The following is a 22,530-nucleotide window of genomic DNA, read 5'->3' as shown; positions in this document are numbered from 1 at the left end:
ACAATTACACATCAAGCCCAAAGATCTACTCATAATGACACATCAAGCCCAAAGATCTACTCACAATGACACAAGCCCAAAGATCTACTCATAATGACGCATCAAGCCCAAAGATCTACTCACAATGACACATCAAGCCCAAAGATCTACTTATGACGACACATCAAACCCAAAGATCTACTCATAATGACACATCAAGCCCAAAGATCTACTCATAATGACACATCAAGCCCAAAGATCTACTCATAATGACACATCAAGCCCAGAGATCTACTCATAATGACACATCAAGCCCAAAGATCTACTCATAATGACACATCAAGCCCAAAGATCTACTCACAATGACACATCAAGCCCAAAGATCTACTTATAATGACACATCAAGCCCAAAGATCTACTCATAATGACACATCAAGCCCAGAGATCTACTCATAATGACACATCAAGCCCAAAGATCTACTTATAATGACACATCAAGCCCAAAGATCTACTCATAATGACACATCAAGCCCAAAGATCTACTCATAATGACACATCAAGCCCAAAGATCTACTCATAATGACACATCAAGCCCAAACAAGGCTCGCCAGTATCGGTCCAGGAGGCTGCCACGCTGCCACAACAGCACCGGTGTCACACTGGAGTCTGGTCGGTCAGATTATGCGACCCTGCTTTTAAAACGAGCTGTTTCAGACGGGGTACGGCAGTCAGATCGATGCGGTTAAATTTAGGCATAAAATTAGAAGTTAAGATTGGGCATTCTGTTGGAGACGGTTAACCTTTGTCGTGGATTTGGTGTGGTGGGAGGGGGGGTCGAAGTAATATTTTAAGGGCAGGGTCACACAAATCTGAGGGGTCAGGTTTTGGTGTAACACCGGAAACGATTCACGTTTTAAGCGTTTTAACGTCGACCTTGTGGCGGAAGTGACGTAGACAGTAACGACATCTTCGGAATAATTAAATCTGATCATAAGTGGTCAGCAGGACGCATGATGGACACGGGTGTAAACGGAAATATGTCCCGCTGTCCACTTGTGATCCGATCGCCCAGAACGCATTTTTAAAGCCCAAGTGTAAACGGTCAACTTTTGAACCATCCACCCATCCATCCATCATCGCTCATCCTGCTGTCAGGGATGCTGGAGCCTTTCTCAGCGGTCACTGGGCAGCAGGCGGGGAGACACCCTGGACGGGCCACCAGACCATCACACAGCCCCCCCCCCCCCCCACACACCGAGGGTATCAGCTGACCTACATGTCGGGGCTGTGGGAGGAAACCGGAGCCCCCGGAGGAAACCCACTCAGACACGGGGAGAACATGCCAACTCCACACCCGGGACGACCCCCAAGGTTAGACTACCCCGGGGCTCGAACCCGCGACCTTCTCGCTGCGAGGCGACCGCGCTACCCACTGCGCCACCCGTGAAATGGTCTTGAGTGACGGTTAAACAAGCCGGCAAACTCAACACTGTCGGGACGTGAAACGGTTATCGCCTTTCTATCCGAACTCAAATCATTCCGGCCGAACTCCCCGTATCCTGCCACAGCGACGCGGAACCGTACCGGCACTTGGCGAAAACGAGAAGCGGAAGTGCACAAAATATAACCTTTTGTGGGGGCCGTTGAAAGGCTGGAGGGGGGCAGGCTGGGGGGGGGGGGGAGACCGGGAGGGGGCAGACCGAGAGTCGGGACTTTGCGGGACGTGACTCCTGGCGTCCGCCCGCTGACACTTAACTGGCGACACGCGCTGCCAACCAGGACGGTGATTTGTTCGGTTCCGTCCAACCAGAGCGGGCGCAGCGGCGGTGGGCTGGCGCTCGGCGGGCCGGCGGACGCCTCCGCCTCGGCGCGTCGCTCAGTGTCGGGTGGAGTCTATATCGCTGCGCTGCTTTGCGGAAGGGGCCGCGGAAACCTCCTTTTTATACGCACACACACGCATACACACGCATATCTTTTATTTTGTACCAAACCGCTGTTTGTCTCCACGAAAGGCGGCGAACTACACCCGCATAACGATGACCACGACGACCACGTTTCAAGGAATGGACCCCGGTAGTAAAAGCAGCTCCAGGTAAAGGGAAGAAGGGAAGAAGGAAGAAAGAGAAAAATCCCCGTCCGCGGACAAACAAAAGAAAGCGGACGCGGGCGAAGCCTCTCGGCTAGCTAGCGCCTCGCGCCGCGGCGGCGGAGGAGGAGGGCGCTAAATTGGCCCGCTGGTGAACGTCGGGCCGCTCGCGGGCGGGCGGCCGGGGTGCGGGATTTTTCTGGATTTAGCCGGAGTGCGGCGTGGTGCTGCTAATGGGCTAATCTTTACTGGGGCGGTGTTCCGTATCGGAGCCGCTCCAGTTAGGCCCGCTTCCTCCTGCCAATAGGCACTAAAAAGTAAAGGGGGGGGTGGTGGAGGAAGGGGGGGCGTCTGAAGGAGTCGTTTTCACGTTGCTAATATAAAAAAAGGCGGCTAACCTTGTTCCGGTACCACAGCCGAACTTTGTTCCGTCCGCCACCAGTCCAGCACCCCGCAGTACCGCTCCCTTAAAAGAAGACGTTCAAGTATAGCGTCTTCGCTTCCGGTCCTCCGTTAACTTTTAACTCGATACGAAAATCGGATCAAACCGCTTGATTCGGGGGGGGTCCAAACGCTTGACCCGGTTGCGGGAAGACTCCTAAGACTGGACCGGAATCTGCGTATCTCATCACGCTACTCGGGCGAGCGAAGCGTCAAGTTGAACCCAAGTTTAAATGCCGGGTCGCGTGGCCCGGTTAGAGGCGCGTTATCCGGACCGGCGACCTGTGCCGTGTGTGTAGATGTGGTGTGTTGGACGAGCTGCGAGGGCCGGTTCTGGGGAGTCGTCCCCGCCGGTCTTGCCCCGCCAGTGAGCGATGTTCCGCATGCCTTTCGGCACACGCACGGGTTTGGACGTGTCATTGCTGCGGTAGGCGAAGAGCCGGCTCCGGACCCGGCTCCGGACCCGGCTCGCTCCACCTTGGTGCCAGAAACCATCTGTTGTGTGTGTGTGGGGGGTGCGTTATTTATCCGCCCCCCCCCGTCCAGTTCCGGTCGGTCGTTAAAACCGTTCAAATAAGCGTCTCGTTTAGTTGTTTTGATGCGGGGGGTTCGGGTTCGGGCTTTCAGCTAGCTAGCTAGCTAGCTTACGCAGTGTCTCTGCGCTTGATTGCCTTCAGCTCAAGTCTGTCGCCGAGCCTCCGGCCGGTCCCGCTGCTGACCGACCAAACATCTGCATCAGCAGCAGCAAGTCCACCTCAGCAGTACCGAGATACACCCTTAGTAGGCCGCCAGAACCGCCCTGCATTATCACACATGTGCGGCCAGGCTGCACATGTCTGAAAGCCTGCTGCTGCCTTGCGGGTCTCTAAACAAACCTGCTCGTAAAATGTGAGAATATGTGCAGTCTGGTTCTTGGGTGGGGTCTGCAGGCGGGTCTGCAGGCGGGTCTGGGTCTGCAGGCGGGTCTGCAGGCGGGTCTGCCGAAAGCCTTTCACGTTGCAAGCGGCGCGGAAAGCATGAGCTCATCCGAGCTGGCCGGCGGAGTCAAGTCTGCTTTAGGCGTTTACCCTTAGCCAAGTGAAACGGACACCAGCGTGTACACAAGAAATAATAGATAACCCCCACCCGTCATTTGTCTCTCCACCTCCTTTTGTGGTGGGGGTGGTGGTGTTTTCTGGTGTTGTTATTCCTTTGCTCTTTTTGTGGAGGCCGAGTTGTTATGTGGATTCAGCCCCACTGCCTGGCCCTGGGACAGCTGCTGCGTGTGTCAGCTGGTGGTCCCAAGCGCCTGTGTGCGTCTGACTGGCGTAAAGGGGGAGGTGGAGGAGCGGGTGGGGTCTGGCGGGGGTCTCTGCAAACACGTCCGTTTCTGCCCTACAACCCCGCTGACACGGGGGGGGGGGGGGGGGGGGACGAGACCGCTCCCCTCGCTCGTTACCGCGTCGCTTCACGGGGGGGGGGGGGGGGGGCTTTGTTTACCATGCCTTCATATGCGTGCAGGCTTTCTGCTTTATTCTGGCAAGAGTCTTAATTGCTTGGTGACCTGTAATAGCCTCAATGCTTTATTCCCATGTAACATGAGAGATTTCTAAATTGATTTGCACGTTAAATGGCAGAAATACCATCGGGGGTTGGGGTCAGCCCCTTGTGTGTGTGTGTGTGTGTCTGCAATGAAGTGTGCTGAAGACGAGCAGCGGCTGGCCAACTAACCCGTAAGTGACTGGAGTCAGCTGTAGGGCAGAGATTCTGATAGGATGAGGATGACAGCCGGGGCTTAGAGAGCAGAGGCCCTGCCGTGTGTGTGTGCATGCATATGTGTGTGCGTGCATGCATATGTGTGTGCGTGCATGCATATGTGTGTGCGTGAGTGAGAGGGTAAGGTGAAGCAGAGTGAAGGCTTCTTGTGGCCACCGGCCTCCTCTTCTTTTTTTTTTAGTCTATTGATTTCCACATCGTGCAGCTGATCACCAGAGTGTGACATGGGGCTTGGGTGTGTTTTATCTTGACCCTAGGATGCGGGGGGATGGGTTAGGTTTGTCAATCGGATGACATTACGGTCCCATTTGTTGCCCTATAGGGTACTGCGGCCGCCCGGTGGGGCCTCCAACTTCTCCTTCGGTACAGATGACGAATCGACCCCCCAGCGCAAGAACAAGATGGCCTCCAACATCTTTGCCGAGCCTGATGACCCCCATGCCCATCGGAGGAACAATCCACCAAGTAACTACACTCAACTGTTGCCTCTAATCTTGTTCGTTTCGTATCTCGTCCTAAGTATAGCAGCACCAGCTCCTGGGATATTACAGTAATGGGCATTTCTGTAGCTTCAGACAGATTTGCGTGGTAACGCTGATGGTAAGGTGAGTATTTTGTGGGGAGCTGGTGAGACAACATACAAAATGTATTCATTTGAAAACATTTTTTATAAAAAAGTAGTACACCCCCCTCCCCAAACTTGATTGTCTGAGGTAAAAAGTCGAGAAAGTACTGTGATAAGGGTAATTTTTAAGCTTGGTTTTGTACAGTGGGAAGAAGAGTGTCCCTCAGTGGAAAGAAATAGGCCACTTAGAAATGTGTAACTTGGTTGATGGTTCTTCATGCGAGCCAAAGACCCAGATCATGTGGAAAATGTGAGTCCTCGCACAAAGACACATGGCCGTTATTCTTTGAAACTTGAGACGAGGCAGAGAAGTGCAGCGACTGGGAATGTGAGGACCTGAGGACGACTTTTAAATCATCAAGGTCATGGCGAGCATACAGCTGCGGAGACCTGAATGAAAAATTAATGTAGGCTCTCTTGAGGAGTTTAGGTGTCCAAGACTGCAGGTCCAGCTTTAGCCAAGTTTTATTTTGTCTTCAGTACATGGTACCTGCACTGTCCTTTTTACTAATCCAATCTGTGTGGTCAGACAGATTTTTTAAAGATTTATGGAATGCTTGAGAGAAAAATGCTCAGCCTACAGCAGGGAAAGTCCCTTTCCTTTTGACCGTAGGCTCTGAGCAGATTCATGAGCAAGGGATCACATGTTGTCATATTAGCCAGTTTGTAGCACCCTGTTACAAGGTGTAGCAAATCTGTCCGGCATGTAGAATAGGGAATTTACCCTGAAAGTTGGGCCCTGACCTCCCCAGATACTGGCCATTCCCTAACGGAAGTTTTTTCTGATTGCATCGTTTCGCTCAGGTCTGTTTCAAGTTCTGGCCAGCTTCCAAATTTTATAGCACCATTTCCACGGATGCACCCGAGGATCCAGATGAGGTCATGGACTAGTTTGAATAAGCAAGGTTTATTACTTTAGCAGGTTTTATTGGCATTGTGTGAGCTGTCTGGCCTGAATATGAACTCCCAAATGTAGCTAAACAGGTTTGTTTCCTTTGGCTCACTGTGTCCTGTACAGATCCCCTTTACATGTTTGTGAAAGCCTTTTGTTTATTACAAGACCTAAAGTGCTTGAAACACACTGTTTTCAGCATGTCTCTGCCTATTAAGTACTTTTAAAAAGTATGAGTAGCCAAGGTAGGGAGTGAGAGAGTAAGAAGTTTGTGTGTGGCAGAGGGGTCAGTTCAGATTCTCAGTAGCTCATCCATTTGTTTTACTTCTTAGGTGACATGAGTTACATAGTACTTGTGCCACTGAGGACATTGGGACCGTATCACTTTGAACCACACACCAGCTGAAGCCCCAGGGGCAGTTAGAGAGGCTGGGGAGGTGCAACAAAGAAAGGGAGAAGTGCCAGAGTGCTATTATTTTGTGGACTGGAGTTACAGCAAAATGCAAACTGGTGGTCAAACATTTTAAACTTAAATTGCCCGGGATATATATTGTGACTGCAATCCAAAGTTACAATTTAGTCGCAGACTACAGCTTGCTGAATAACAGGACTACGAAGATAACGCTGCTTTCATTAGCTTGAAAATTATCCCCAATAAAAAGACAGCCTTTCTCACCATGTGAAAGGTGCACAAATGGGTATTTCTGCTATATGTAGAGGTAGCCAGGGGGTTTTGTAGAATCTCTACCCATAGTGTATAAGCTGTTGCTACCAGTTTTTGTGGCAGTTGCTTGGAATTCTTTTCAGCCAGTGTTTTATCTTGCGATTTTCTGTGTTACACCACAATCCAGGTGGGACCAGAAGTCCTGCAGGGTGTTTATGTTCAACCAGTGGGGGGCAGAAAAAACTGATTTAATGCCTTGGAAAAGGCTGGATGATTTGTCTAATGTCAAGGATTGATATGTCGCACCATATAAAAGGTATACTTAACAAGTCCACACCTCATAGAAATTGAGAAATTTTAGGGTTTGTTTTTACTTTAAACTACAGTACATCTGAAATGAGCCATTTTGAACTTCATCCACTGAGTGAAGGACCCTGACTCGGAAGCTATGTCCTCTGTCCATGCGAGCTCTGTCACTAGCCCACATAGATTCTGCAGTTACACGCGGTAGAGAGAGAAAGCCTTGGCAGAGATACTTCATCGTGATGTTTCAGTGTGGATTGTTGGAATGTGCTATCATGTGTGTGCCGAGCCATAAACATAGCCCTAGATGTTGTTGCTCAGACAGTGTGTTTAGGGAGGTTGTCTGTTGGGAAATGGATGTCTTAAGATGACAGCACTGTTGATTTGTTTGAATGGCCTCAGCTCTCACCCGCACACGGAGCACCCTATAATCACAAAGGCCCAGGCAGTGAACAGCAGCGCTGTGGTTGTATGTCTTTTCATTTGTACATCTGTGCACATTTTCCCTGTCATGATACCTGGCATGATATTTACAATTATATCATATAGAGCCCAGAGACCCAGAGTTCAAACAGAGGTTGGTATGTTGTTGTGATGATGACATAATGTATTACAGCCCAGCCCAACAATCTAGTTTCTTCCATTTCCCTTTGCTCATAATGTTGAAGTGAATTGGTTTGACCAAGTATTATGGAGCCTGTGATGAAGGAGCCTCTTGTTGAGTCAGTGAGGCTCTCAACAATGCTGATTCACTTCACTCCATTAACAGACAGACAACTACTGACCAAAATGGCCACTCCTCCCCCTCTTCTTTGGCTGGCTTTGTTCCCCTGTGTCATAGACAATCTGTCCCCTCCCCAGCCCCCTTGGCTACAGCTGTTGCCTTATGTGGTTTTTAGTTAGCACAGACCGCTTCCCTGCAGTGAGCCAAACGCTGTTTTTTTTTAATGCCCTTTGAGCTAAAGGAGACCGTGGGCAATGGAGGGTTATGTGAGTATTGGCACTCAGGTTGTCAGCCTGGAAGTGTTCCATTACATTTTTTGGGTCTGTAGCCGTCTGAGAGACGTAGGCAATCGGATTTGTTGGTGTTTGTGGCTGGTTTTCAGTGATTTTGTCATGTTATTTCAGTCAAATTCCCTCATGTAACGTCAGGGTTTTGTCAAATCTGAGAGGATGAATCTCGTGGTGAACGCGGCCGCATCATGGTTGGGTATTAGTGTGGCCCGGGGTGCCCTTCTGTCCAAATGGATTAATGTCTGGGGAAAGGGTCCTTAAACCATGACTATGTTGCCATGAATTTTGAGGCGTCCTTGGTCACCTCTATCATTTTTCAAGTCTGGCTTCACAAAAACCTCTGCCAAAAAGAACAGACACTACAATACAGTAAACTTGGGTGCCCATCCCCTTCAAAGAATCCACAAGGTTTGTGCTTCTAGAAGGTGGTAGTTCAGTATATTACTACTATAAATGGTCTTTTGAGTATTGTTTAACACCTGCTTTCTCTCGCTCGCTCTCTTGCTTAAACAGCTGGATCGCCCACAGGGACCCTGTGCGGGGAGCCCTCAGCTCCGCTTAGACGATGCCAGCAGCCACTTCTCTTCCCCAAGAACCCTGAGCCGGAGCTGACCACCATCCACAACTCTGGAGCAGCCCTGGTCTGGAGCCAGAGACAACAGGTACCTATTCAGTCTGACAGCTTCTGTTTCCAAAACAAAACCCAGTGCTGTATTTGGTCTGAAAAGCACAGATTTAACCAGCATAGATGAAGTCTAACCTGAGACAAGAATGTTCGGTGAAGAGTTGCATTGTCAGAAGGAAGAAGTTGATTTCTTTGTCAAGGAGTAGCCCTTGTTTATAGGGCTATCCCGAATACCATTTTTTGGGCTCAAGCGCTTCGGTAGTAATCAACAGCGAATATTGGGAGCTTCGGGGAGGCATGACTCGGGGAGGAGTCAGCCAGACATTTCTCCGTTGTTGGCTGACGTGGACAGCATAGCGGTGCAACATGTGTCTTTTGGTTTAGTTAACGATATTAATTGTTAAGTATTCTGTTATTCTACAATATTTTTTGCATTGTTATTTGTTAATAAAAACCATTTTCCAAAAGGTTTGGTGTGCCTTATGCATGGTTGTAATCCCGGGGGATTTGGTTGAACGGGGTCCTATCTGTCCACTTTTTGTGACATAACAGCTTGTGACCATTTTTTCTTATCATGGATAAATTACAAATCTACATAAACGCTCATTATAATAGGCTCCAAATCTGAGACAATGCCCGAGAAAGTGCTGTGAAACGAGCGCAGAAACGGCGTACTAGCTCCGACAAATTTAAGATTGATATTATATATTTATAATTTCTTTATTGTCATTGCTCAATACTTGCATACGTTGAAATGAAATGTCCTCCGCGTTTAAGCCTTCCTATACACTAGGAGCAGTGGGCGGGGCCAACTAAAGTTCCACATTCATACAAGAATGGGCTGATAAATGTATTTTGCAGTTCGCCTTTATTGAGAGCCTACATTTAGCCAAACAAAGAAAAACCCCGAATATTCGAATCCCAAAATTGAGACCGAATACCTACCCAACGAACAAATATCCGAATACTCAGATATTCGGGTCCAGGCTTGTTTATGTAGCTTAAACCGACCCATCATTTTTTTTAATGGATATCCTCCAATGACTTGTGGGTTTTTGATTATTAGGTTTGATTTTTCTACTGGAAGTTAGTTAGTCCTCCCTGCTTGGCGTGCAAGGCCTTTCCTTGTTTCAGGCATGCAAGATTATGTGAAATGCATAATGAGCCGAACTACAGATGACATGTTGTATTTGCAAACTTTTCTACTCATTAGCTTATTCATTCCACTCATTCATTCCCTGACCCTTTTGTCTGACATCTGTTTTTAGGAGGAGAATGGTCAAGAACAAGGAAATAATGGTAAGTGTCCTCAACTCCATCTGTTGTTTATCGGACGGCCTTTATGACATGCGTTCCTCCATACTGTACAGACAACCTCTACTCTCCCTCCCTCCCTCCACACAGCATGACTTAGATTAGTCCGTTTCCACAATGAAGAGCCTTACGGTAGACTGTAGTTGATCAAGCAATTCCACTCTTAACAGCATTTGCAACAAAAAAAAAAAAACCCCAACAAAAAACAGGTCACAGTGACCGACTTGGTCTCTCACACCGGTGGTTCTCAAAGTCGGGTCTGGTGACCTTCAGGGGTCTTTATGAGAGCTCCAGATGATCCTCTGTAAAATAAGGAAGTTTTGGGGTTTTTTTTACTCCCTGGAAGTTTACGCAGTGAGTAAATGTAACTGATTCTTTCGTAGATTTCACTCGCACCATTGTCCATCCAATCTCCATACATTATAGACAGTTGTGCAGTACTGCACCCTGTAACTTGGTGCAACGAGCAACAAACGTCTGTCAAGACAGCACTCCTTGGGACGGTATTGTAGCTAGCCCACTGGATCCGTGCTCTAATGTGTATCGGCCCTTGACGTTAAAAGAAGTTGGAACTCCCTTTCGTACCTTGTGGGAATACCATAACAGGCCTGTTTTCTTTCTTTTTAGGGCAGATGTGCACAGTTTGCGTTTACAAGTCAACATCACATAGTTGCTCTGATGTTGTTTTGCCCTGTTATAAGGGTATGTTGCCGGGCATGGTGGCCGGTAGTCAGGCAGCTGTTCTTTGAGGCCTACCTTCACTTTTGTATGGAAAGCCATTTATTATCCCCAGGGGCGTGTTTGTTACAGAACAGCTCTAGATAATGGAAGGTTTTCACTGTACATTATGTACTTGGGAGTATGTTGCTCCTTGCCTTTTGCAACATGGTAGATCAAGTTGGACGGAAAGGTAGACTGATGGACGAATGATATGAATTTAAGAGTGCACACAGGGTAATACGGATTTCAGTTTTGCCACAAATAACTCTTGAGATAGACATTTATCCTGTGTGCAGAGCAGGGGGCTGTCAGTATACATACATACTTGGAGCAGGTAAGTTTTCATTGTCTTCGCCAAAAATGCTTGACAGTGATGGACACAAGGGGTTAAAAAAATGCTCTGGACATTTACACGTTTGTCTTACATGTGTATACAGTGCCCTGTGCTGTTGTCCTGTCTGTGCCGAGGCTGAAACTCACAGCGTGTTGCTCTCATGACAGTCCTGCAGCTCAGTTACGTCACTGAAAGGGCTTCAGCAAGTTGAAGCATCTGCCATGCTTAAAAAAAAAACAGAGGCAAAAATTGTTTCTTTCTTTCTGTTGTTTTAGCAAGACAGGTGTCTCTTCCAGGGACCTCACTGCTGTTTTCTGTCACAAATGGATGAGAGCCCAGTCCTTTAACACTACTTTAATTTTACAACTGGCTCATCTCAATGAAGCACTGTTGTGAAGAATGTGTAACATCTGTAATGCACTTTTACCTTTAATAATTAACATTTCACTCTGGCTTTTTTATAAAAGGTCGGTAGAAACCTTCCGACATTTTGCAGCCTGAAAGAAGTGTGGGCCAGAAATCATCTGTGATGAGCCCTTTGAGTCACAAGGTTCTCGTGTTCCACAGTTGGGTGGAAAATGAGTGATTTGATAATATTATTTGCTATACAAATAACCAATGGTGTCTTTGTGTTGGACACGCAGAGTGTCCCGAGGAGGCCGAGGGGGAGACGGGGGAGACGGAGGAGCAGAGGGAGACGCCACAGCCCTCCGCCCCGTCGGGAGGTGCCAATGCCAATGCTGGCAACCGAAGAAACCCACCAGGTGGCAAGTCCAGCCTCATCTTGGGTTGAAACCACTCCTTGTTTTTCATCGGATCGCTTTTTTTATTTTTTTTGAAAGATGAATAGCCCCCCTGACCACATCCCTCACACCCTCCTCCTTCCCATTACCAAGTCCCCCTCCTCTCTCCCTCCCTCACATGCTCCACACACAGTCGCCTTGTCACGTCCGTGGATCACCACAACCACCCTTTCTCCCTCCACCCTCAAACCTTTTGTTTTGATCCTTTTTCTATTAAAAAAAAAAGAGAAAACTGTTGACAAAAGCACTTTATGTATTCTCTCCCCCCTCCCCTCCCATTTCAGCCCATCCCGTAGTGCATTGCGCCTGCTGGAAAAGGCATGAAGTTTAGCTTGTCTCTCATTCTTCCCTGTTGTAAAGGAAAAAAAAAGTAATAAAAAAGATTTGATGCGTGGATTTCTAAGTACAGTAAAGATTGATATGAATTTCTCGTGGCTGATTCTTGCAGTGTTTATTCAGGTGAGGCGTGTAAGAGGGGAGGCGTCGTTGGGATATAGAATCGCTAGGCCTAGAAGATGTGCATGTTTGGGTGGCAGCCTTGTTTCGAGCGCTTGCATGAGGGATTTAAACACGCGGTCCAGACACGGCTAAAAACTTCACAGTGGCAAAATGCCCTGACCGAATTACTGACTGCGACTGGCTTTGTCACGCCGCTCCAATTCGCCGGGGTAGAATTGAATTTCTTCGTCGTCTACCTGCGTAAGTGGCTCGACACAGAAAGCGGACTACCAGAATGTGGTTTATGGACGGGCCAAAGGAATCCGGAGACGTCTGCTGGATTTGGCACACTGGCTGCCTTCATAAAAGGAGCAGTTCAGTTACCTTTTCATGACATGACAGATCAGAGATTGGGTTTAGTTAGGGGATATGAGGATGGAACAAGCTCCACGGGGTGGGAAACAAGAAAAACAAGGGCGTTCATTGTTTGACGTTGTGCGTTTATTGCCTCCCTGATCCCTGCCTACTGGGCTGGTAGGGAAGTGTGTGTGCAGGCTGTGGGGCGTGGACACAGAGTTCTGAGCAGAACTTCGGGCCGGCCTGCTGCCAAAGCGGCGCAGCTCTTGGTCAGAGATATTAACCGTTGTGAGATCGCTGAACTAAACGTACTATTGCTGGGTGACTTGACCGCGCTCACCGAGTCCGGTCACAGTGGGAGCACACTTCCAGGCTTGGCTGAGGCCGGTGTGCACTCAAGGGTCAACTTTTTTACCTGTCTATATCTGCGCCGATTGGCTCAGATTAAATCTGATCCTGTAATCCCTCGGTTTAAACCCACATTGTCCTTATGTGCTGTCCTTGCTGTGAATGGCCATTGTGTTAATGACTTGGTGACTCAGTGTTTCCCCTCTTGGTAAGCCTCTTACTGCTGGGGCTGGCAGCCGCTCAAGGGGCCCAGAACGCCGATCCCCACCGGGGGATGATTTCTGCGGCGTTAAGCCACGATAAAGCTCGTCTTCGTTGCTTCAAGGCTTTTCACCCACTGACTTGAAATAAGAGCGCAACGCCGGTCCGGACGATCTCGGTCCAGTGTTTGTGTAGAGCTGGGTCCCGTTGTGCGATTCTCACACTTGGCAAAGTTGATTTTTCAAGAATCCCTTCTCCTGCTCTGTACAATTAAGCCTAAATAACATCTCCGTAGCTCCAAAGAAAGGAAAGCCCAAATGAACGGGCTGTTTTTTCGCTGTCGGGCCAGCGCTACTAGCTCTGCCGCTGGAAATATGTGAGACAATAACGTCCTTCACACCGCCTCGGAGCCAAACCTGCAGCAGCCTGCGAAGAGCGAAGTGGCGCGGCAGTGAGAGTTTGAGCTCATCTGTTGAGAAAGGAATGTGGAGGTCAGTCAAGATCAGGAAAAGTACTTCCTGCCCTGGAGGAGCGCCAGGATGCTGGAGAGCAGTCGGAGAAGGAGAGCTGTTTTCACTGAGCGCCGTACCCGCGAGTCCGTTGCCTCAGCTTTTCGCCTTTTGAGATAAAATGCCGCGTTTGCTTGAAATGTGCATCGAGCCCCGGTGCTTATCTGTTTATCTGTGCTTATCTATCTCTTACGCACACAGCCCCGGAAAATAGACCAGCGGTCAGCCCAGCTAGAGGCCACAGCAGTCGTTCATTTGTGAAAAGTACGTCTGCCAGTGTCGAGAGCATCGCCACAGAAGCAGTGGGCGCTGCCTCGCGGTCGAGGCAGGACCCTTTGTTAGCAGTTTAATGTGTGGTGTTGCATGTGAGACGGGATTCTTTCAGGCCTCTCTAGCAACCTCGTAGGGAGGAGTGGATGGGAGGGAGGGGAAGAGGGTCACCAATTTACTCCCCCGTAGCTCAGCGTCAGTTTTCTGACGGATGTCGGTGATGAGTGTTTTAAGCGTGCTTCTGCACTCGCCGCTCCAATGGTATTGTTGGGTGCATTAATTCCATGTGCCCTCCAGATGAGGCCTGCGGGTCCCAGGAGCACTTTGAGCAGGAAGCGAGAGAGAGAGTGTGTGTGTGTGTGTGTGTGTGTGGGTGAGCTGGGAAATGAGGCATCATATGTGAGTCACCACTGGGACCACATCAATAAACAACAACAGTAAATCAATACCCGCAGCACGTAATCCTACTACACTGACTCGGCGGGGGCTGGAGATCCCCCAGGGATGAGTCGTGTGTGCAAACATTGTTGTGTTGGTCCGTGTCGCCACATCGCCCAGTGATAAAACACCAGATGAGCTGAGCGGAGCTGGGGGGTGAACTGGAAATCAAACAGAATGACTGGTATTAACGCGGGACTAGACGGAGACTTGTCACACCGTGTGGCGGATGGGCACAGAAACGAACCATCTTGTGCTTCCCGGTGCTGCGACGGCGTATGGAGATTTTTGGGATTATTACGTTTTCTCCGTCAGACCGGACAGGGCCTCCTGATGACCCCTCAGGCTTGAAACGTGACCCCGACAGGACGCTGTGATAGCCACATGGACGGGGCTGCTGCCTTATGTGAGAGGAGGATATAAGAGCTCTCCTTCTAGTGTCTGGTTTATCCCCCAGCGTGCCCTCTTAACCGGATGAGACAGGATGGGGGGATGAATGGATGGAGGAAGTAGCGCACTAGATGGACGGACGGGGAGGCTAATCCGGTCTGGGGAGGGGGCAGGGGGGTGGAGAGAGAGAGAAAGATTAGACGAACACTCACCTGCAAAGACTGGGCTGGCGTTATCGCTGGTCGGTTTCTAGGTCTACAAGGGCAGACGGCAAACGAACACAAACGCGCCCTTTGTGAATGGCAGGACGTACAATATGGCTGCTGACGTGACATTACCTCGTGTCAGGTTGTTCCTCAGCCCTTCAGCGCAGCTGGTTTGCACACCAAATTGTATATGTTGCTGTGAGAATCAGAAAAGAAAAGCTCATCAAGGTAATTTCTATCTTGTGTTAAGTCTCGTGACACTCATTTTTAGATGCTGCGAGTTTAAATTCACTCGTCAACCTGGCGGACAACTTGCTTGCTTCAAGAAAGTGTACTTGTTAGTATGAGACATTTTCCCTAAACAGGAAGATAAATCTTAAAGAGCAAAACTTGATTTAAGACAATCTGTTTTTTTGGGGGGGTGAGCCCCATTATCATGAGACAAGTGCACTTTCTTGAAACAATAACAGCACCGTGCCAACGGGGTAAGAACATACTGGCACTGTATTGAAATAAGCATTCTTCTTCTTCTTCTTCTTCTTCTTCTTCTTCTTCTTCTTCTTCTTCTTCCGGCTTGTTCCCTGTTTCTAAGGGGTCACCACGGCGGATTTTACACTTTCCATCGGTGCCCACAGCACCGATGGCAGTCGTTGTTGACCCGGCCTTGACCGATCCGGTATGGAGCCTCGACTGATCCGGTATGGTCTTGTCAATCCACATACTGATCTGGCAACATTTCACATCAGATGCCCTTCCTGACACAACCGCTAACCCTGTGGACGGGGGCACAGGCAAAGCCACCGGATGCCATCCGGCCGCTTTTATGGACTTGCACCCGTGCCCGTCGCCACAAGCATGTGAGACTTAACACAAGAGGAAATACGTGGATAAGCTGGTCTCTTTATGCTTGTTACGTGTGGCTTCTGAATGACTGTGTACATAAGTCACTACTAAGTGATGTGTCATGAACACGACCCCGCTGTATCGTGGCATTGCCAGTCTACGTTCACTTTAGATGAGATCTTGATTTAAGGCAAATTTCGAATAGATTCGTTTTCATACATTTACAATTATGACTATCCAACACATACACACACACACACACACACACACACACACATATATATATATATATATACACACACACATTGTTTATGTTCTTTTAACCACACCTGCTCGGGTGCTCTACCGTGGATGTGGTCACTTCCTACTCCCCCAAAAATGAACCGGCTGTGTCTGTGTGTCCAGAGAGAGTGTCTATTCAACGTGTATCTTCCCTTCCGTGACAGCAGGATCCGTTTCAGTTTTCTGTCTGTGTTAGAAGTTTCCCCACTCCTTTTTTTCCTCCACAGCTCCGATTACACGTGTGTATGTTTGCTCTCCGGACACTAGAGGGCACTGTCCCCAAAACAGAGACCTACAGCACTTCAAGTCCAAGTAAACGTGCATTACATTTGAATCGAAAATATTAACGGCGTTATATATTCCTAATTGTTAGCATTGCGAGGTTAAGACAAACAAAATGATTAGGAATGTAAATTAGAAATGTATTTCCTATTGTTAATGCATTTGAGAGACTCGATGAAATAGTCAGTCTCAATGAAATAAGCATTTTGAAGGTTAGCTTTATGGATATAACGTTTTCCTCACAGACTCATAATGCTAATTAATTTCATTAGTGATACGTCATCGCCACAATAAGCACCCACGTCACTGTTATGTTTGTTAGCTGACGGTAAAAAGTCGCCCAGCATTCTGTGTTATAAAACATGCATGGCAGTTTCTGCCGCACCATTATAATTATAATTATAAAAATAACGTTTGTTTCCGATTTATGCAAATAAGGAGATGTGCGGGGGGGTGCGAACTACAGGGGAGGGAGGGGGAGCTTGGCTCCCCATGAGCTCCCCTGCAAACACGATTTGTGACATTTGGGGGGGGGGGTCTCTAAAATATTGACATTTTTTCTGTCTTCATCGTTACGAATCATGCGTAAAATTAGGCTATTATTGATGCGTAATTCATACACGAGCATCACTAATTCACTTTATTATTAATAACCGCCATGCATGCAATTCCTGCCATCACCATCGAAGCGTGGTGGCGCTGTCAGAAAAAATGAACTTTCTGAGAGGGGGGGGGACTCTCTTAGGCCCACTCAGCCTGCGCACCGAATCGCCATTTCCCCTTTCTCTTTTGCAGTCAGCGTACAGATGGCCATGTCAAAACGAAAACAAGGGAGTTTAGTGGCACATTTCGGATTCACCAACGGATCTAAGCCAATCGAAGGGCCACCAGAGCAAGAGGCGTCTTCGACAACCGAGGCGGACGCTCTACACCCGCTGGAACTGCTGTCAGCACAAACCCGCCAACTTCCGGTCTGGCAACGCAGGACAAGCCGGCAGAAGCCGGAGATGGATGGGGGGGGGGGTAACAGCTCGAAAGAGGAAGAGTCCGCTGATGGCGCTGACCCCACCTGCCCCTCCCTCCGTCCCGCCTAACTGGACCAGCCCGCAGCGGAGGGAATGGAAGACTCGAGACACGTGGTCGTCCGTTACGGGCGGAAGCGTGGGACGCACAGTGTGCAGAGACGCACAAACCCCCCCTGCTCTCTGAAAAGGTAATGGGCCACCGGAACACTTCCGGGTACCGTGACAACAGGACGCCAGGAGAGGGGGCTAGAAACCCCAAGCCGCCAAGCCGCACTGTATTAGATACGCAGCCTGGCCGTAGCGACCATGCCCAGAAGTTGCTGTGTGGTGGACTGTACTGTTAACAAGAAAAACAACCCAAATATTGTTTTTTTGTATTGCCTAGAGCAGTGGTTCTCAACCTTTTTGGGGTCCTGGACCCCCTGCGTGTTTTTGATCTACCCTGAGGACCTCTCCACAGGATCTTGGGGGAGGGGGGTTGCAATTTGATAGAAACAGTAGAAACTGCATTTTAAATTGCATTATAGCATTTATTCACTCTTTGGGGCAAAAATAAGAGCTTTCAGTTGTAACTTAGATATAGTTAACAAAACAGAATTCTTATGCAGTAACTTCAGAGATATGTAACAAAACAGAATATGTATTCAGTAACTTTCAGATATATGTAACAAAACAGAATATGTATTCAGTAACTTTCAGATATATGTAACAAAACAGAATATGTATTCAGTAACTTTCAGATATATGTAACAAAACAGAATATGTATTCAGTAACTTTCAGATATATGTAACAAAACAGAATATGTATTCAGTAACTTTCAGATATATGTAACAACACAGAATATGTATTCAGTAACTTTCAGATATATGTAACAACAGAATATGTATTCAGTAACTTTCAGATATATGTAACAGAACAGAATATGTATTCAGTAACTTTCAGACATATGTAACAAAACAGAATATGTATTCAGTAACTTTCAGATATATGTAACAACACAGAATATGTATTCAGTAACTTTCAGATATATGTAACAAAACAGAATATGTATTCAGTAACTTTCAGATATATGTGACAAAACAGAATTTTTATGCAGTAACTTTTAACAATGCAAACGGGAGCGAGATCTCTTATTAAAATACAATAAATTGCACTTGTGAAACAGATGTAATTAGAGAAAAAAGTCCTGTTACCCTTTATAGTTTAGGTAGATAAAGGTCTCAGTCACATCTGAGTAAAATAATCCTATTTCTATAAATGTCATAGGATCTTTTTTTTAAAGATATTTTATTTTCACGGACCCCTTGCAATTACACCACGGACCACTAGGGGTCCGCGGACCCCCGGTTGAGAAACACTGGCCTAAAAGGCAGAAGGAGGGAGAGAAACGACTGAAACGGCTCCAGGCGACCAGAAGGGAAGACAAGGACGGACGGCTCTGGGATCCTGACAGCAAACATGTTCACGTCTGCGGTCCGCACTTCATCCCTGGGAATTCCGCCGTTAGCTAAACCCGTCTGAATGGGATCACATTCTTCAAACCCACATGTATTTTTATCCATTAAAAATCATAAAATGGCCCCTCCCCCCTGAATATTTGGTCACGTGCTCAACTTTGTTTCTCTTTCCTAGAAACAAGGGGTAACTACCCCGGTCTCCCTTACCCAGTTAAAATGCAGACAGTGTTATCACATTATTATTGTCGTCATCCTTATTGAGTAGTATATCATGTATATCAGTCATGTGGAATCCGGTAAAAAGTAATAATTGAATAAAATGCAAACACGTGTTGAAAACGTAGCCTAGTTCCTGTGTCTTTTCCCCATGGCTGCTCTAGGTCACGATGTGTGTAACCGGTTAGTTTCTTGCCCGGTGCGGGATTCGATAAGCCAAGCAGTTGCACACCTGATCCCGCTGATCAGCCAGTAGCGTCCTTGCCGAGGAACTTGACGAGGAGACCCAGGTGTGTAACTGCTTGGTTGGAACAAAAACCTGCACCCACACCGGCCCTGTCTGGATAAGACTGCCCACCCCTGCTCTAGAACAGAGGACCCTTTAGTCGACTGGATAACGTTGTCGCCCGTGGTGCGGGAGATCCGGGTTCGCGTCCCGGCTGCGGCGATTTGCGGACTGCCCCCCCCCCCCCGAATTCGCTACGTTGGTGTCAGAAGTGGGATGGTGCCCGAAGGAGGGGGGCCAATGGAACGACCACGAATCCAATGTAGCGAATTCGCCTGGCAGAATCAGACTTTGTCCAGATGCTGAAACCTCTGGATAAGCGCTTCTGGCCACAGGGCCGCAATGCAGACCCGCTATAGGTTGCGTGAAAACAGCCTCTCATCACTCCTTTTTGTGGCTCTTAATGGAGCCCCTTTTGAGAGGTTCCACCCAACACCCCCTTTTCACATTCAGGATTAAACCAGGTTGTCGCCAGTCCACATCACGGGCTTCTGGACGAACAGTGAAGGCAGCTGATCCCAGGCCTCTGTGGTCACTTCTGTTTCAAGGTAGGGGCTCTTCCCAATGAGCTGTATTACTCACTGGCAGCACTGTGTTGTATGTGATGGGTGTTGATGGGGACTGGGTCCCTTGTAGGCAGCCTGGCCTATTTCTGCTGGTATTTACAATGCTCCTGCATGTGTGTGTTGTTATAGGCTGGTTTGTTGATACGGGATCCTCGCATTTGAAGCCTCAATTGTACCAAGAATTTATTGTGCTCGTCTGTGTGTGATGGGTAACTTTAACAGTTGCTGATGAGGACTCAGTCCCTTGTAGGCAGGCTGGCGTGCTGTGTTGTTGATTTAATGCTCATATATTTGTGTGTTTACAGGCTGTTTGTTTGACCTATCTGTGTCTTATTTGTGCCGTGAAACTCTGCAGAGTGTACTGTGCCCTGCTGTAGTTGGCCGTATCGTAGCATACTGTGATGTTTGGTTTTCATACCCGTGTGGAGGTTTGATGTGTCATTAACTGATTGTTATATTATATTATTATTTTATGGTTCACCATACTCAGACTATATGGGAACTACAAGACAGTAAAGCCGGGCCACATTACATGAGTCAAAATACATTTATTTCGCTCTGTACTGTCTTGCCAGTTGGTGTAAGTCGAATATGTTGAATAGAATGCCCAAAGGGAAATTGTACCCCGCTTATTAACCATACAACGTGGGTGATGTACCTTCACATTTCCTATATATCAGATGTGCTGACATAAAGCAAGTAGGCCTACATGCTTGCAGCTATAAATGCTTCTTTGCAACAAGAGTCACAGTCAGCCCCTTCTTTGAGGCATGCGCAAGCCCCCCCCCCCCCCGGTTAAAAAAAAAGTGAGCTCCCCCGAAAGCAGCGGTATAGTTGGCAGACTTTGCACACTGAATATGTGGCATCTTCAAAATGACTTCCTCAAATTTAGTTGTGAGAAGGGAAGTGGAAAAGGTAGAGCCGCTGCTCCTTTGCATTGAAAGGAGCCAGCTGAGGTGGCTCAGGCATCTGATCAGGAGGCCTCCTGAGCGCCTGCTTTGGAGGTTTTCTGGGCACGTCCAACTGGGAGGAGACCCCAGGGTAGACCCAGAACTCGCTGAAGGGACTACATGTCCAATTTGGACCGGGAACGCCTTGGGATCCCCCAGGAGGAGCTGGAGGGCGTTGGTGGGGAGAGGGAGGTCTGGAGGGCCCTACTTAACTTGCTGCCACCGCGACCCCACCCCGGAGAAGCTGCTTGATGGTGAGACGAGACAAGACGAGATGAGATGAATACTGACTGGTGGAAATATGACTCAGTGGGGGAAGTGTCATCTCGACACCAATTAGGGTTTTTTTTCTCCTATTGATGGTTGTGTCTTGCTGGCATCGTAGATGTCGTGTCTTGCTGGCATCGTAGATGATGATGATGATGTTTCATTTTGAACATGTAAACAAGCAGGATATAGCGTACAGATAAGCCACGCTAATAATCTGAAGTGATCAACAAGCCCACACCAAGCTCGGTGAACAAATCTCCGTAGACACCAGATTATTACGTGTTGGAAAAGGAGTAGGAGGAAGTGTTCTTATTTTTTTTCCTACCCCTTCTCACCTGCTCTCAACTTAATTCAGCCACTATACATGTCAAACTCAATCCCCACTGCACCATGTAGTTCACATTCAATGCAAGTTGTGCTGCGCGATACAAACCCAACTACTGTGAACAACAAGAGAAAAGAGAAAAACACATCGTAATGTCACGTACCGAGAATAAACACATCTCAGTGCTACGCACAACCCAAATGTCCACTCGGTGTCATAGAAAGAAAACTAAAAAGGAGTAATAAGAAATGTTTACAGATAAATAAAACCTAAACAGCACAACTCTTCCTCATGCCTATATCTCTTGATAATCAGACCTGTGTACTTCTTGTTGAACTGGGTAATGTTTGTACTTTGAGTTCACACTGTTCCTCAGTTTTATGTCAGAGATTGAAATGCCCCTGCTCTTCAAATTTGTGCCAACACATAATTTCTTAAGTTTAATTTGAAGCGTCATAGAGGGTTGTGTTTTTTTTCAAGGATAATGATAGAAGTGTACCTAACATAGAATAACAGCACAAAGTCTTCATATATATATATATATATATATATATACAAGGATTGACTATATACAGGGGCAGCACGGTGGCACGGTGGTTAGCGCGGTCGCCTCACAGCAAGCAGGTCCTGGGTTCGAACCCCGGGGTCGGCCCCCCTGGGGAGTCATTCCGGGTCATCCTCTGGGTGGAGTTTGCGTGCTCTCCCCGTGTCTGCGGTGGGTTTTCTCCAGGGGCTCCAAAGACATGTAGGTCAGGTGAATCAGCCTTCCTAAATTGTCCCTTTGTGTGTGTGTGTGTCCTGTGTGATGGCCTGGCGGCCTGTCCAGGGTGTCTCCCCGCCTGCCACCCAGTGACTGCTGGGATAGGCTCCAGCATTCCGCGCCCCACATTCGGATTAGTGGTTTGGAATATTATTGGATGGATGGCCTGATAGGAATGACGTGATAATGCTAAGCCCATGTGCATGGTTAATGCTAGCAGATACACTGCAGGGTAAATCTACAAAACGTCTGGTCAGCCATCATATAGTTTTGGAGCTCCAGCTTCTCTACCGTTACTACAGAAGCCTTTATGATATAAATTCATTTTACACTTTTTTTTCCAGTAATATCAAACTGACGCATACTACAGAGAATTAGTCATTTGGAGACAATAATATGTAAAATGCAATGAATCCGTCTGAAAAATAATCGCCAAAATAATCAATATATGTAGGTTGTTAGCCGAATGCAGTTCAAATGCACCCTGTTCCTTTTACAAGCAATTAATTATGGGCTTTTATCCAAAATCCACCCGATTGGTTTTGATAGCTCTTG

The 22,530-nt window shown here is 47.7% G+C and overlaps 1 protein-coding gene across 1 annotated transcript; it reads left to right on the top strand.

Annotated features, from left to right (window-relative positions):
• The first annotated feature begins 1,850 nt into the window (after window positions 1-1,850).
• Window positions 1,851-11,980, top strand: LOC130120021 (jupiter microtubule associated homolog 1-like). Its single transcript, XM_056288636.1, has 5 exons — window positions 1,851-2,071; window positions 4,584-4,726; window positions 8,273-8,421; window positions 9,653-9,683; window positions 11,397-11,980. Exons 1-5 carry the CDS (start codon window positions 2,016-2,018, stop codon window positions 11,543-11,545), a joined length of 528 nt encoding a protein of 175 aa, XP_056144611.1. The 5' UTR covers window positions 1,851-2,015; the 3' UTR covers window positions 11,546-11,980.
• Window positions 11,981-22,530: the final 10,550 nt, after the last annotated feature.

The sequence above is a fragment of the Lampris incognitus genome, chromosome 10 (assembly GCF_029633865.1).
Source record: "Lampris incognitus isolate fLamInc1 chromosome 10, fLamInc1.hap2, whole genome shotgun sequence".
In the NCBI taxonomy this organism is placed as follows: Eukaryota; Metazoa; Chordata; class Actinopteri; order Lampriformes; family Lampridae; genus Lampris; species Lampris incognitus.
This window is presented reverse-complemented; position numbering and strand designations above follow the sequence as displayed.